General features: G+C 39.0%; 1 protein-coding gene across 7 annotated transcripts in view; it reads right to left on the bottom strand.

Annotated features, from left to right (window-relative positions):
* Window positions 1-318: 318 nt before the first annotated feature.
* The window catches only part of CERK (ceramide kinase), a 74,669-nt gene continuing 58,318 nt past the window's right edge, over window positions 319-16,669 (bottom strand). For 6 of the 7 annotated variants that reach the window (XM_073328366.2, XM_073328363.1, XM_073328359.2 and 3 more), the window contains 5 exons: window positions 12,386-12,491; window positions 10,568-10,638; window positions 6,258-6,469; window positions 3,633-3,841; window positions 319-2,202 (listed from right to left, as the gene is read on the bottom strand). In XM_073328366.2, coding sequence (XP_073184467.1) covers window positions 2,103-2,202; window positions 3,633-3,841; window positions 6,258-6,469; window positions 10,568-10,638; window positions 12,386-12,491 — 698 coding nt within the window. In that variant the 3' untranslated portion in view covers window positions 319-2,102. The remainder of the gene's footprint in view (window positions 2,203-3,632; window positions 3,842-6,257; window positions 6,470-10,567; window positions 10,639-12,385; window positions 12,492-16,669) is intronic. The other variant, XM_073328361.1, reaches the window with a different exon arrangement.

The following is a 16,669-nucleotide window of genomic DNA, read 5'->3' as shown; positions in this document are numbered from 1 at the left end:
TCTGTGTTTGGCTAAATCTGCTTATGTTGGTGCCAGCTAGCTCTTGCTATCACAAACCGACAGGACAGAGATCTGGTGATGAGCACATTTTGGAGGATGAAAGAATGTGGGTAGGTGAACAGGTCAGCTACAGGTCAGAACTAAGTATTTTATAGTTCACTTAACACAACTTGTTCTGAATTTTGAAGATCTGCTGTGCAGATCAGAGCAGCTAAAAAGTAGGGGAATTAGCATTGATAAAATAGCTCAGACTCAAATCTGTGGAAAAAGAACAGAATTGCTGGAGCAGAAACTTATGACAAAAGAAAATCAGCCATATTGTGTACAACATAACTTTATTTTTCAGAAGAGTTCACCTCAATGTGTCAGAACAAAATGTACTTTTCTAATCTTGAAGCCAGCAAGATTTTAAAAGTTAATCTTTTAGTTTTCCCATCTGTAATTTTCATATTGAGATGGATTTTAGAAAAGTATTTTAAAGGAAAATTATTTGCATATGTTTGATCAGAACACTGCAGTACGAATATCATTATAGCAATGATACAGCACACCATTTAGTAATTACACTTAAACGTAATTGCCTCTATTGCAAAAAAACCCAGCCATCTATGATAACTGTACTTCAAGTGCTTCAGCAGTACAATGAAAAATTATCAGAGTTTAAACAATACAAACAGGTGGGAAAAACAAAACTACTGCAGCTAAACAACAGAAGTTTCAATAAGTTATTTAAATATGGTACTGTTAGTCGTTCAGACACAAAACAAACACAAACAAAACCTTTTATAGCAAAGCATATGCTCATCAAAAGGCAACATAGAGAGAGGGTGCTAAACTCTGATCTTCATTATGTAGGTGTGAGACTGGATAAAAGAGAATTCAGGCCAAAATCTATATTGACTTCAGATTTCAGCATAAAAGTATTAATACGCCAATTAATATACACATGTAAATAATCACTCCATATCTGTACAGGATCATCAATTTTCCCTGCTAAAATAGCAAGCTATTGACACAGTGAATTTGTGATTTATCAAAGGTCAGTTTTTCCCCATACAAAACACAGCAAATTAAGTTTTATTTTATTATTTTCCACATTTCACTAATTAAAAGTACCTAAAATCTTTCAGTCAATTAAATCACATTTAAGATGAACTTGTGGCCCCATGTTCACCTTGTATAATGGACTCTCCAAAGGACTGTGCCATTGTCAAGGAGGGAACCTTTTTGTGTATTAACTTAAAATACTTAGAAAATGTAGAATTTGCTGGTGCTTTATAATGTATTTATAATTTTTCTCTTGCCTATGCCTTTCTGGTATTATAAAATGCCCCTATGAGCTGCTTGAGAGATACTTCAGCTTGTGGTAATTGGTATCATCCAAACAGTTCACGAAAGCCTTTTATAATCCCACAGAGTTCCACAAACACTTTATAAGTGTTTATAAACACAAGATCAGGTATGCTTTATAGACAGATGTGCCTTTTATTTACTAAAATATTTCTAAACTCTTAAAATTATTACTTAAAGCCAGGAATGTATATTTGAATTGCATTGATAAGTTGCAAGATACAGTCAGAATCAAGTAATGAAAGATTAACCAAAAATAGAGATGAAGATGAAGTAAATGAAGATATATCACTACTTTCCAGTATTTAATCACAGGCAGCTATAGAATAATTCTAGCAAAGCAGATCGTTTCAAACTGACATTGCAAATATCTCATTTTGATCTACTCCAATGGTGTAATTTCAAAGGAAAGTACTCACACTACTTTAACACATCTATAATTATTACTGCAACACAGCTAGTCAATTAGTTATTTAAAAATGGAATGAACATCAGTCATTATGAAAATGTAAGCCAATTAATCCTCCTCCTGCCACACACATAATTTTGGTTGTTTCTCTGAAATATCTCCTGATGACTCAGAGAAGGTTTAAAATCCTTTAAAATGTATACAGAGGAAATAAAATATTTATAAAATTATATTTTAACCGTCAAAATGCTTTCCAATTTTAAAATATTTGTTAACTTGAATGAAATTCATATTTACTCAAGTAATTTTCTTTAACTTTTTTTTAAACAGCCTGGAAGGATATCTATAGTAATTGCTCAGCTGTACTCTGGTTGTAGATAGCTTCATCATTAGAGTTCTCCTCTATTCCTCTTGCAAAAAGTTTCATTAACTGACAGTGAACTCTGCAAAATAAAAAAATTATGTACTGAAGATTTTTTTAATTTTTCTTTTACTAAGAAGTAATCACATTTGCTATGGGCCTAATTTGGAATCACTGTGCATTCCACGTAGCTGGGCTAAACATTTTATTCCGCAGCACAAAGCTATGGCCCCCTCCTGCTGGGACACTCCCCTTCTGCAGAGGATGTTGGACGGTGGAGTGCATATTCACAAGTTCACCAGCCCTGCGACCACCACTCCTCACAGAGAGCGTTCAATGGGAGTTTTGCATGAGCACACTACATCTGATTGATCACATCTGCTTATTCAAGTCTCTATGAAATAATATTTGATTCATAGATTCCAAGGCCAGAAGAGACATGGTGATTATCTAATCATTTGATTACTGTTTAATGGAACTCTGTTCTATGGACAGACTTCTGTAGTGTATTTCTGGTTCCTTTTACCAATTAAAAAAACAAACTCCAGCCTTCCACAGTCCCTCTCCCATCTGACTTGAACATTTACCTAGTTGTAAACATACTTCTGTACTTGCCAAGGCCTGAAAGTCACAAAGACCCAAAATCAGGGTACAAAGTGTCTTCATGGAGGTTAAGTAAAATGATATGGGCTTCACTCCTTTAGAGAATGTAGTTTCTATCATCTTAGTTTTATGATCCTTTATTTCTGATGCAAGTAATTTTTAACAATAAAAGTTAAGGGATAATGAATTTGTGTGGAATGTTGGTAACTTTGAGATGTATATGAATGATAACCCTCAAAATGAAGAATAACTGAAGGGTATTTTAAGATAATTTCTATGCCTGAAAATGTGGCATAAAATAATGAAAACTATAAAACACCAATATTTTGAGGATATTCTCAACCCTTATATAACCTAACCGGAAGTTTGGCAAACTTGTGATGTTGCATGGAACTAGTTCCTCACTAGCCAAAACGAGCACTCTGTATCTTCACTGTGGAATCCTGGGAATTGTGGAAGCAACTAATAGCTATATAAGCTTTTAGATGAAGCAGGAAGAAGGGGAGTGAACCATCTTCCTTTCCAACCTTTGCTATACAGGATATTTACAGTTAGTTTTACTTGGCAAACAAGAAGGCACATGAAGAAAAGCAAATGATCCCTGATGAAGCCAACCAATCATCGAAATTCCTGTCAGGATGTGATTTGAAACTGCTTTCAGATACATTTTAGTGTATTCTAGTGAAAGAGAAAGGATGCATTTAATATTTTCCTGGAAAGTATATGGTAAAAAGCAAAGGCTAGCATTCAAAGGAACTCTTCACAAAGATTCTAAAAAGCATCACGGAATTCTTTAGGAATATAATGTTATCTACTACCTATTAACTTCTTAAAACGGACTGACTTAAAAGCAGATATCTTAAAAGGATCACCTTGCTACAAATAATATACACCTTGACAGTTACTCACCTAACTTCAATTGTGGAGCTATCCAAAGTTTCTCCATCACAGTTCCAGATGCTGTTACTAAGATTGCAGCAACAAGCTGGATGGTCTCTGCAGAACTGACCAAAGCGTTTCTTTCCTACATCCTTGACATCAATGACACTGTCTTCTAAATGCTTTGATGTAAATTGAAACTTCTTTACCCGATACACCTCTACAAATGTGAAGTCAAACTACAAAGAGAAATTAAAACAGGCATTCTACTAAGTATTTTATTTAAATTAATCAGTAAAGCTCAACACAGAAAGCGGCATTTAATTTTCACTGGGCTCTCCAATTTTCCAGAGGGCTGATTGTGGCATGAAGTACAAGTGATATTTTCCTAATGTTACACAACAAGTCAATAGTTCTTTTCACATAAAACACATGGTCCTCCTGGCTTTCAGGCCTTTGCTTTCATCACCAGGAGATGGGTCCTCAAGGGCCTTTTTTCCAAAACCCTGCCCTTCTTTATGGCTAAATGGGGTAGGATCCTGAAACTATCCATAGGAGGGGGGTCCCAAAATTATTTTATGTTGTGTCATAGGGTTGCAATATGAAAAAGATTGAGGCCCACTGCCATACCAGCCTATGATTCTCAACTTCCAACTTCCCTATACAACTGCACTGACTTTTCTGCAACCCTCTCCCTCTGTGCTGTGTAACCTTCCCCTGAGGGCGGGGTCCAGTGATTGCCATATCTAGAGAAGTCCATGGCAGTAGAGGCACTGTGAGGGAGCTGAGAATGTCAAGGGTGTGGGAGGAACAGTAATATTTATTTTCCAGTGAAGTAAAATCTTCTTAACTAGCTAACCTAATTGAAAACAAATGTGGTAATTAAGAGATTGTCTTAATTATCAGAGGATTAGAGGATTACTATGTGATGGTATACAACCACTTATTTCACAAAGTTGTTTAAAATAAGCTTTGTATAAAACATTAAGGGACCAATCAAGCTGCTGAGTGTCCTCCACTCCCAGGAGGCAACTTACAGGATCTGGTCTGAAATGTTTAAAAGTCAGGCTAATGTAAGGTACTCAGTTTAGCAACTGCAACACACGGGGGAAACAATAAAAGTGAGCAAAGGGACACCCAATAAAATGCATGCTAGCAAATATCAACTCATACCTGTTAACTAGTCTATATTAATGCAGAGACATCTCAATGTATCTAGGTTTCGGTATCATCTAAGCACCTAAATCAGAGTTTCTCAACAGAGGAATGCTAGACTAATCCAGGGACTGCCCAGGACAGAGAAGATGAGCAGACAGTGATATGGAGCATATCACTCTAGGTAGGCAGAGGAAAGAACAGAGCAGGTGGTGGGGGTGGGAAGGGATAGCTGCATGACCCTGGATCCATTCTGACTTCCCACTGCAAACATGTTCCTGTGGGGAAAGCTGTGGGAAGCTTCTCAAAGCCTATTTTCTCTCCCTGCTCATGCTGCGTTCCTTAATATAGCAAGCCACAGCAGCAGCCCACAAGTACAGTGAGCAGCTTGTATTCATGGCCAGAGAGCCACCAATGGATGCCCACCCACCCACCCTGAGCAGCACATAGCCTTGTGATAAATGATGGAATAGATAGGGGGAGCAACCGGGGACAAGGAGCAAGGGGACAGGGAGGCAGGAACAAGCAAAAATGATTGAGAATAGAAAAGAAAAATAAAGAACAAGCAAGATCTGGGTGTGGACAAATGGAGGTGGGAAAGGAAGAGAGGGAGAATGGTATGAAGGAGTACAGGGCAAGAAGTTTTAGCCACTTACGTTGGGGAGAGGAGTGGGAATAGAAATAAAAAGGTGGGCCTAAATAAGCATTTTACAATGAGGTGCACCATTAATCAACTGTTTAGTCAATCATCCACACATGGCATTAAAGTCATTTGTCTGGCAATCATTCCAGGTAAGTCGGCATGCTGGCAGCCATAGATATGATCTCAGCACCCGAGCTAAGATTTCACCTGATAGTACATTCTAAACAAGACAGGCACACTTCCCTTGGAATTAATCCTGTAAAAATGTAACAGCATAATGCGAGAGAAATTTTGATGTAGGACAGGAAAAGCTCATATTCTAATCATGTCTGGTCATTGAAGATCTTTCAGAAGCCTGTGTCATGCGCAAATTACAGTTTTGCTAACTACATTCTGACAATTTACATACATTATGCAGTTTCCAATGAGTAAATTCTTCCTCTTCATTTCAGGTTCTGAACAGTTGTGTGATACTGCTGTGGGGCAGAAGTTCCTGCATTTCAGTGTTTGGTGAAACAAACAAACAAACAGGTATGTGCCTACAAGCATTTGGGGATGAAAGGATTTCAAGTACTAACTGTATTCAACAGAAATTACAAGGGAAATTTTACAAAGGCCTAATGTAATTACCAAAATTGGAATTTGGCTTAGGACACCCTGGGTGAAGTCCTTTCTCTTATGTAAAATGTCACAAGATCTTCGATGGTCACGTGGACAAAATATTTCATCTAAAATGCATAAATGCTCTTGTTTATCAGTTCCACCACTAATGATTTTTGTGCCAGATAGTTTTACCAGCATTTAGATCCCCTTCACACCCTGAACAGTACATGGTGTTAGAAAGAGAGAATACATACCTGATCATCTTGGTTTGTATGTCTGACGAGATATCTCAGAAAATTGAATCTGGAGCATTTGCGAACTAGAATGAGGTCAATAGAGCCATCTGCCAAGTGAGCTGCTGGTGAAAGGCCTTTAGGACTCCGTGGACAGGCACAGCTCATATTGACTGCATTGATGGCCAGAAACTTTCCTTTAATAACCTTCCAATCTTCTCCTCCTTCATCTTCTGAAACACAAAGTCAAGCATGTCGTTAAGACTATTACCAATATACTTACAGGAGGAGTGAGATACAACCATGCTTAGCAAGTTTCAGCTATTTAATACAAATTTTAATGCATTAGGGATATGTATCTAACGTAAGTAATACAATGTATTTTGTATATTTTACCATGAATTCATACACAAAGTTGATATTGTAATATTTAATACTTCTTCCTACTAAGCATTCTTTTATGAGTCTGTAGCACCAGAATGGTACACGCTCTTCTCCCTTATATCATAAATGTTTGACACTTCTACCACATGAACGTCAAATTCAGATTCCATATACTCCACATTCATGGTCATGGGATTAACCCACATCAAAGCAAAAAAAAAAAAACCAAAAAGAAGTGGTGCCAACTGAAAAAAGGGAGCAAGGGGAGAGACAGCAATTTTTTTCAGTTTTAATTTCAATTTATTAATATATTTATTTATTAAGATGCTGATCCAGGAAAATTAAGGATGTGTGCATGTGGTGGTTTGCTTGTTCCCTTCTGTTTTGATTTTTCCCATGCCACAAAATGTATTCAAATCAATTTAAAAAATGTGGGAGGGAGGATAAATGATTCAGGGGTCAGTGACGGCTGAAGTTTTGAGGAGGGAAAGAAGGAAATCTGAACGTTTTTCTGGCATCGGCAGTTACATGGGATTAACTGAGGGCAGAATTGGTCCCTGTGTGGTATAATAAACCTGCCCAGGTAACTGAAAGACAAAAATAGTAGAGAAGCTTGTTTTCATCCAGACCAAGCTCTGGGTATTAACAGATTATAACCAGACTCAGTTTAAATGTCTGGATGCATCAATTTCACTACCAGGTAGCAGTATTTTTTTCCCCCGACACAGTGGACTGTTACGCTGGAAACGCTGCATAAAAATGGCATTTAAAAAAAATGTAAGGAAAAAGAGTCAGACATGAGAAAAATAAGTTAAATTGCATGTTTTAGTTTTAAGATTACATCTTTTCTGCCTTATCCCCTCAATTAATTAAAAAGGCCATAAAAGCATTTTTAAACATCCCTTCCAAATATAAGTCGATTCAAATATTTAAGAGAGACTCCTCTATACAACCATCTACCCAGTCAAAAGATGCTTGGAGACTACGGTAATGAGCACTGTTTTAAGAGCCTACCTAGACAGAAAAGCAGCACTACAGATGATTAGGGTACAGTATATTAAAGGAAATATTAAGGAACCAACAAAGAAGATAAACTTGGATGATCAAGCTCAGTAATATTCTGTATCAATGAAAAGGGGGGAGATGGAAGCCATGCGACATATCTACTTGTAGGGATTCTGCAATACAATATTCTTCCCCTCTACCCATTTTGGTAAATCAATAGCTAATGGTTTTCTTTCTGAGTTGGTTTTCTGTGCCTCAAATGTAGTATTTTAGGACCTTCATTTGTACTATAATTCTGATATTCTTTGAACAATTTGATCAAATGGTGCCACGCTTGTTTTAGAGAAGAATTAGCCTGATCATGCAGCGTGAATAGCTTGTAAGCAAAAGCAGTATCTGTTGCGTGTGTTGGATTAATTCTGAACTGATCTTCCTCCAATCTAAACAGCAACAGAGAGACAGCGAGAGCCTGAGGGAGATATTTCTTGAAAGCAAATGAATTTTTCTAACTTCACTTGAATTTTCCACTTTTTGAATCTTCCACTCACCAGATTCGTTGGCAACTGAACTAAGGGAGACATAGCTACAGGATGACTGAGTGTTAAACATGGAGATGTTTCAGAGTATTTGATTGCAATATTCATTTGGGCCTTCCACAGGTTGCTGGAAGCTGCTGAAATTACTTGTGCAGACACAAAGAAGTGCTAGTACTCAATATTTGCTCAGCACCTGCACAGATACTTCTACATAGAACTGAGAAATGCATTCAGTGCTCAGCAGTATGAGCAAATTTCTAAACCTGTGCTGAACTGAGCAGGGAGGAAGCGAGCATGACGGAGGGTAGGGAGAGCAATCCAGTGAATACAAAGCATGTGTGCAGTGGCCACGAAAGCTTATGCTCTAATAAATTGGTTAGTCTCTAAGGTGCCACAAGTACTCCTTTTCTTTTTGTAAATCTTTTTAGTTATTTTTACTGCAAACCAAGACTAGCAGATGATTCTACTTTGCTTATTAGTTTCGCTTAGAGAAGAGCTGGGACAGCCATGAGGACCAGCTGCTGACAGTATCTGTGTTCTAAGAAAATAGTAATCTGCACAACCAGAAGCTTAATGCCTCATGACACGTGCTGGCCACAGTATTCCTGGCTCACTAGCTAGCAGGTCCCACTCTCTTGAGCCAGTGTTTATTGGATCATAACTAACATAGCACCATGCTTAGCAGCCTTCATGATGACCCTGAACTGCTCTTTCACAACTGTCTTCTAAACCCTTGCAGGGTTGAGTCTTTGATCAACACATCAGATAATTTTCTTCTAGTGTGACATGACACATTACCATCATCTTCCCACTTCTTTCTGCACATAAAGATGCTGAGTTAATGTAGATTTATAAGGAAAAACAGAAATTTGAAACAACCACTGAACTTTAATAAAGTATGATAAGCTCCTAAAACTGATGAAAATAAAACACTTCCTCAATATCATGACACATTTTTTGCAATTCCATCTTACCAGGGACTAGGCAATGTTACAATAAGTTACATAACCATAAAGAGAAACAAGAAAACCTGTGCCCTTGGTTTCAGCTGTATGTGGGGTGCATGTCCATAGGAAGAGCAGTGGTACGAGATACTGAATGAAAAACTGCTAAAAATGCTTCTTCGCTCCTGATCATGGGGATTCTGGGCCTGATCCAGTGCCCAGAAAAGACTCCTATTGCCTTCAACAAGCACTGGCTCAGGTACTCTGAGCAGGGTTGGTTCCTAGGCATAAGTCAAAGCAACCTGAGAGTTCTTCTAATTTACTACAGCTGCTAACTATCTTAAGGGGTTGAAATAGCAGTTGGGGATCAGTGCAGCCTGAAAACATCCCAACTCTTACACTGGCAGCAGGAGGTGGGCCTGTCATATAAGTTGACACTCTTGGTGCTAAATATGCTAGTTTTATGACCAGAATCTACCAGCGATGTTGCACAAAATGACTGCAATATACTGGATGCTCTGGTCTACTATGTTTAAGGCCTTGATCCACTGAAGTCAGGCTTTGGATCAGGCTCTAAGGAAACAAAGAAGAACAGGAGTAGAGGTCTGCACTGGAAGTCTGTCCAAAAGACGAGAACACTGAAGAAGGATTTCCATGAGGAGATTGAGGCGGGGCTAGTTTCCAGTCAAATGGAATGCACCCATTTACATTAGTCTGAATTTGGCTCTGCTAGAGGCTCGAGGTTTGCCAAGATGGTAGAGCACAAGTGAGGGAATAACAGGCTCCAGGAGAAGTGATGCAGCCAGGAGCAGAGCTGCACAGAGCCTTGAAGGGAAGGAGCAGTAGTCTGAAGGTACTGAGAAAGAAGACTGAAAGTCAATGCAGGAATTCAAGGAGTTGTGTATGTGTGTAGAGGGGGTTGACATGATTGGAGCACCAGATGAGGAACACCACGTAATCTGTACAGAGAACTGGTAGGGTGTCACTGAGAAAGATGTTAAGTAGTTGTTAACAGTCCATGTTCACAGCATGATACTTACAATTTTTAACTGTTTATTTAGGATGAAGTTTAGCTCTGACAAAGTACAAAACCTTAACTGCTATCTGCCGAGAAATCTATCTAGGAGGCAATTCAGCTTCCACACTAGCTCAGGGCTTGCCAATTAATTGTTATTTTGTGATTAAGAGTTCAGATGATTTAGGATTTAGTTGAGCCCACAAAATAAACTCTTCTTCTCAGGCAGGAGAAGCCTGATCCACTAAACTATTCAAGGAATTAGTATATTTATTAGGAGGATTGTTGGAGGGTGATCGTTTCTTATGGTTTTTCTTTAAATTCTTCTTTTCAACTTGAATCCTAGTTTATAATAATTAAAACAAAGTGAAATTGATCTAGGTGTTCAAGAATTTTTTTGAAATGAAACATTACACATTCTTCACATTTATCACTTCAATATGTTACCGTTATGTTCTAATCCATAATTCTTCTGTTGCTCCTCTGGTTGTTGCTTACTTTGCCTGCAAATGTAACACCTGAAAAACAAGAATATTGTTCAGTTTAATTTTAGTATGTTTTTCTCAACTATTGAAATAAGTTACTTAAATTATTTTACATTTGGAAAATGTTATTTTTACCACAGCCTACATTCATTGTTCTTTAGCATATAAAGATTCCACGTGCTTCAAACAGAGTTCAGTGCTTGGATTTACACTAAAGAAATCTGTGTAAGAAATACCCAATCCCTAAAAGGGATACATACACAGTAATGGATTATTTTAGTACTAAACTATGCAAAAGTCACACTAAAACTTTTATTTTCTGCTAGTGATCAGAATCAAACGGAGCTGCCATTCCAAGAGACCTGTAATGCACACCCAAGAGTCTACAACAGAGTACAGATAACAGAATAGGATTGTGAGCACAAGTGCAGTATGATTCTCTTCCCCACATCCACACCATGGTCCCATTCCTCCAACTGGATCCACGCAGATGGATTCTTGTGCCCATGTAGACCATCACTGATTTCAATGATGATCTGTCCTCTTGGATTGGACTGCAGGACCAGGGCTGTTGAGAGGGGCACATTAACAGCAGTACCAAGGGCTGAGGAAAGTCTGATCCCCAATTCAGATGACTTGTTTTTTTAAATATTTGTTTGGAAACTCTTGTTTAGCTTTTACAAGGTTTTTTAATTTCATAATTATTTTTAGGTTCAACATTTTTAAATAGAAAAAAGTGAAACACCTTTAAAATGTAAGTAGAAAGAAAAATATCTGTACAAAATTATGGAATTTCATAAGGTCCCGACATGACATTAGTAGAGTGGGGATGGGACTCTCCCAGTGTAGGTCTTCAGCAGCAGGGACTGGACCCAGGATGCCTGGATCTGAAGCCATGAGCCTCTACTGTCTGAAATCAAAGACCCAGGTCCATTATCTCAAAGCAAGGAACAGATTCTTACACCTCAATGACTACTGACAAAGACAGTTCTACCTTAGAGCAAAATTATTAATAGAATTGGAAAAAAGGAAACTAGTGATTAATTAAAATATATTTGGCTGTATTAGGGGGCCCTGCCTCCAGTTAATGTGGGGTTTGAGTTTTGCAATTTACTTCAATGGGAAAAGAACAAGTCCCCAGACCTGAAACGACTGAACCATGTATGTAGTCACATTAACCTCAAGAGTCATATTGTGATAACTGAAAAGATTTTACCTCAATGGACTACTCACATGCTTACATCTTTCCAGGATCTGAAGCCTCATAGTGTAATTACTTCCTTGTTTGTAGAAGCTAGAAGGCTTTTGGATTGGTCTTTTGCTCGTGTTTACATGACATGTGTACTTGAGTGTCTCTTTGGTAACTGAGCACTACATTATTGCTTTATTTTGCTTCCTTTAGTAATGGAGGATGAAACACATCAGCTGGTCAATAGACACATTTTTGTAATGCAAACCAGTTCTAGTGTTTCTTTTTTGTTTTGAAGAGTTAACTTTGTCTACTGATTTAGGAAAATTAAGTGGTCCATTTGATAATCAAGGAACTGCACTTCTTTTTACAAAATTCATCTCTTCCATAGTATGTTTCTGGATATGGAAAAAACAAAATTGCCCTTATCTGTTCCCAAAATAAATAAATACATAAGTGTTCTGTATTACTTTTCTTTGTTAGATCATGCAGAAAATGGAAGTGAATAGTTTATCAAAATAAAGGGATCTTAGTTCTGATCCCTTTTTAAACAGTTTGTGTGTAATTACCAATAGAGATATATTAACTTACCCTGTTCTGCATTTTTTTTTATCTCTTGGAGATCCCAGTGTCTGTTTTGCTGGTAGAAAGGAAACTGTTCCCTCATAGTAATGATGAGAAAGAAACGTCTTGAAACCTTAAAAAAACAAAACAAAACAAAAAAACAACAGCAGAATTACATAGCTTTTAGTTGTTTTAATCGTGCATTTCATCCATCCCCTTGTTGTTCCATTTCCTCCACCAGGAATTGCAAGAGAACAGTTGCTCTTCTCAATTCCACATCTCTTTGCTATACTGGAACTTTTAGAATAGGTGGAAGGTGAAAAATACCTCTCCTTCATTTTCCTTAATTATTACTTGAATAAAAAAAATTGTGGCCCAGATTTTTAAAGCGTATGGCACTTAGCTATACAACTCCCGTGAATTTCAATGGCCTAGATGGGGCAAAAACATTAGTTTTTCTTTTTAAAGGAGAGGGGACATAAACAATACTTCCCAGGAGCATAATAACTGGATTTATAGGGTTCAAGAATGGAGAGTACAACCAAAATTAAAATTCAGTATTAATTTCCAAAACTCTCTGTGGAAGTGAGAAGCACAATATGAAGGTCAAATACAAAATTGAATGAGTCTATTCCTGGATTTACAAGCACTTTGGCAAACAGTCTTAAGAAAGGGGGAGGAGTAAGAAATACATGGATAGAAATATTTGAAGATCACTAGTTCACCCACCTTAAAAAAAAATCAAACCAAAACTTATTTTTTCTGGCCAATATGATTTACAGAATTTAGGAAAATAATGTTTTGGAGGTATGGATGCTTCCTGCACATCACTGTAGTTCCACTGCTCTTTCAAGCGCAACAGCCTCATTCTCTACAGTTAATCCAATACCTGGCTCCATTTTTTTTTCTCCTTGAAACTCTAATATATTTTCTATAAGAGGAACACTTGGGTTCATTGGTTCCTTTTCTACCCTCAAATATTGCATCTTGCCCTTACTCCTTGTAGCACTAACATTACTTGTTCTCAGACAAAAAACATTCCCAAGCTCTCCCATTAAAATTGGTTACTGAATGTTAAGGTTGATATGTGATATCACTCTTACAAAGAGCACATTAACAATAACAGTGCTATTAGTAAAACCTGGACAATAACTATCATGGAAACTATCAGATGTTGACATTTAACAAATTTTGCTTAATCTGTCAGCTTCCATAGTGTGAATGGAAACAGTTGTGATGAATAATACTAGGAACTTTGTTCACTTTACTCACTGAGTTAGCTTATCAATGAAATTTTAGTTATAGATGAGGAGGTTACCTACTTGTAACTGGAGGTTTTTTGAGATGTGTGGTCCCTATCTGTATTCTGCTATGGGTTACGCATGTGCACCATGGGCCCACAATCAGAGAATTTGAAAGTAGTGTTGGTTGTTGCGCGCATGGGCCCTGACTCACATCATGCCTCTGACTGAGGTGATAAAGAGTGGGGTGGACTGACTGCATATCCAGTTCCTTCTCCACCATGAATCTGACAGATCTGAAGTGGAAGGGAAGGAGGGCAGGAAGTTGAATACAGATAGGTATCACACATCTCAGAGAACTTCTAGTTACAGGTAAATAAATTCCTCTTCTCTTCTTCTTTGAGTGATGGTTCCTATTGTATTCCACTGTGGGTGACTGACAAGCATTCCAAGTGGGAGGAGGGTGCGAGGATGAGGATAGAAGGGTTGTGTGGAGGGCCGCCATTCCAAAGGAGGCAGCTGCCACTGCAACTTGCACCAAGGCATAGTGTGTTGCGAACATGTAGGCAGAACTCCACATGGGAGATTCTCTGGGTGGAGAAGGCCTGTCTCCTAATTCTCTTCTACCACAATAAACAGTCTAGGGCAGGGGTCCCCAACACGGTGCCCGTGGGCACAATGGTGCCCACCAAGGCAGTTGTGTGCCCCCACAGGACAATGCACTGCCAAAATGCTGCCGCAGAGCGCGGCCACCCTAAAGCCGCCCGCCAAAATGCTGCCGAGAAGCATTGCCGTTTCTCAGCAGCATTTTGGCGGTGACGCTTCTTGCTGCTGCCGCTTCTCAGCAGCATTTCGGCGGTGGTGTGTCCAGCACCTGCCACAGTCTTCTGGGAATAGGAATATGCTATTCCCACAGAAAGGCTGGGGACCACTGGTCTAGGGGACAACCTAATTGTTTTTGTTCTCTGCAGGTAAAGGGCCAAAGCTTGTTGGACATCGAGGGAATGGAGTCTACATTCTTTTGCAGATGTGTGTGGTTATGGAAAGAAAAACAGCTAAGTGAATGGACTGGTTAATATGAAACGGGGAGACCACTTTTGGTAAAAATTTCAGGCGTCGGCATAAGGAGACCGTATCCTTGTGGAATACTGTGAATGGCGTTGTGACACTATGCCCCATATTCTTCATAGAGATATTATTAGGATATCATTATGACGTAACTATGATGTATTTTATGCAAGATAGGTCATGTAAGATATCGTTGAAAAGGTTATGATTCACTGAATATGATTATCCTATTTGTATGCATGTATCATTTTGGTATCTGAAATTAGGAATATTGTCTATGCAGCTATTACAAATGAGTTTACACCAGGGGAATGCCCACTAGGCAGAATGTAGTCAGTCTAGATGGCAGGCTGGAAAGAGAGAACAATAGGACTTAGAAAATGCTAATCTCCCACTGGGAAGCCTTCCTGAGGACGCTACAAACAGTCTCTGAGTTATGGCTGCTATGACCCTACAGGGACATATGACCAAGTCACCTAGTACTGGATTCCATCTTGAAATACCATTGTTTTTCAAATGAAAGGCGTGGGAACTAAGCCTGGAGACAAAGGGTTACCGCCATATGCAAAAGCTATTTATGGCAGGGGAATGACATCATCGTGGTTCATCACTGACTCCCCGCCCAAGAACTCCTAAAAACACCTGAGAAACAAGGACTGAATTGGGAAGAAGGGCTGAACCCAGGCTAGAGGTATTTCTAGCCTGTGAAAAGAATACCTGGGGTTTTAAGCTAAAAGCAAGTGCAGTTTGCCCTCTAGAATCTCTGCAAATTGCCTAAATCAACATTTAGGGTGAGAATTTACTCCTCATATCCCATCTCTTTAGTATATTAAACTTAGATTGTGTTTTTGTATATTTGCAAGGCAATCTGCTTTGATCTGTTTGCTATCCCTTATAATAACTTAAAATCTATCTTTTCTAGTTAATAAACTTGCTTTTGTTTTGTCTAAAATCAGTGTGTGGAAATATAACTCAGAGCAGAAAGCTGCTGCATATCCCTCTCCAGATTGAGGGACAGGGCGAATTTTAAGAGCTTACGCTGTACAGCTCTCTGTGCAGTGCAACGCGGTACAATTTTGGGTTTACCCTCAAGAGAGGGTATGCACCTGAGAAGCTGGTAAGTGCCCAAGCTGTATAGCTTTCCCATGCAGGGGCTGGTCAGAAAGCCTGTCTGCATGTTACTACAGCTGGGTGTGTCCCTACCTGTGTGCTGGTGAAAGTGGGAGTGTGTCTGAAGCTTATCACAGCATTACAGGGTGGGAGCCCAGGCTGATGGGTCAGGGGGCTCAATGGTACCCCAGTTCCAGGCAGCACCCCAAGGGGAACCCATCACAGGTGTGTCTGCCATGATTGCTCCAAGTTCACCGATACTTCTCCCTGAAGTGATTAGATAGGATGGAGACCTTCATGGAGAGAAGGGATATGGAGCAAGACACCATTAGTTCAAAGGATGAGGGTTTCATAATACGGAGAGTACCAGATTCAGGTCCCATTGAGGCGTGATCATTTCGAGAGGGGAAAAGGTTCTTAGGAGGCCTTTCCAAAATCAAGCGTTAGCATAAAAAAGAGTAACCCTCCACAGAAGGATGGGACATGCTAATCGCCATCAGGTGGACTCACAAGATGCTGAGGGAGAGACCCAATGTCTTTAAAGATCGAATGTAGTCCAGGATTAGGGAAACTAAGCAGTTTCTGGTATAACACCTTTATGTTGTACCCAAGACGAAAAGCATTTCCATTTAAGTCCAATAACATTGTCTAGTGGAGTCTTTCCTACCTTTAAAGTCAATGTCCTCTGCTGCTGAGGAACATATGTATTCTAAGGTCGATGCCCATCAAATACCAGGCCCTGAGGTGGAGAGATTGTGGATTGGGATGCTTAATCCTGATGGTGTACTGGGTGAGAAGATGAGGGAAGTTCAGGATGGTAATCGGTGGACAGGATGACATATGCAGGAGATTGGGGAACCAGAATTATCTGGGCCAGAAGGGGGCAATCCGA

This window comes from Lepidochelys kempii, chromosome 1 (genome assembly GCF_965140285.1).
Source record: "Lepidochelys kempii isolate rLepKem1 chromosome 1, rLepKem1.hap1, whole genome shotgun sequence".
Classification (NCBI taxonomy): Eukaryota; Metazoa; Chordata; order Testudines; family Cheloniidae; genus Lepidochelys; species Lepidochelys kempii.
Note: the sequence above shows the minus strand (reverse complement) of the source record. Positions and strands in the feature narration are given on the sequence as shown.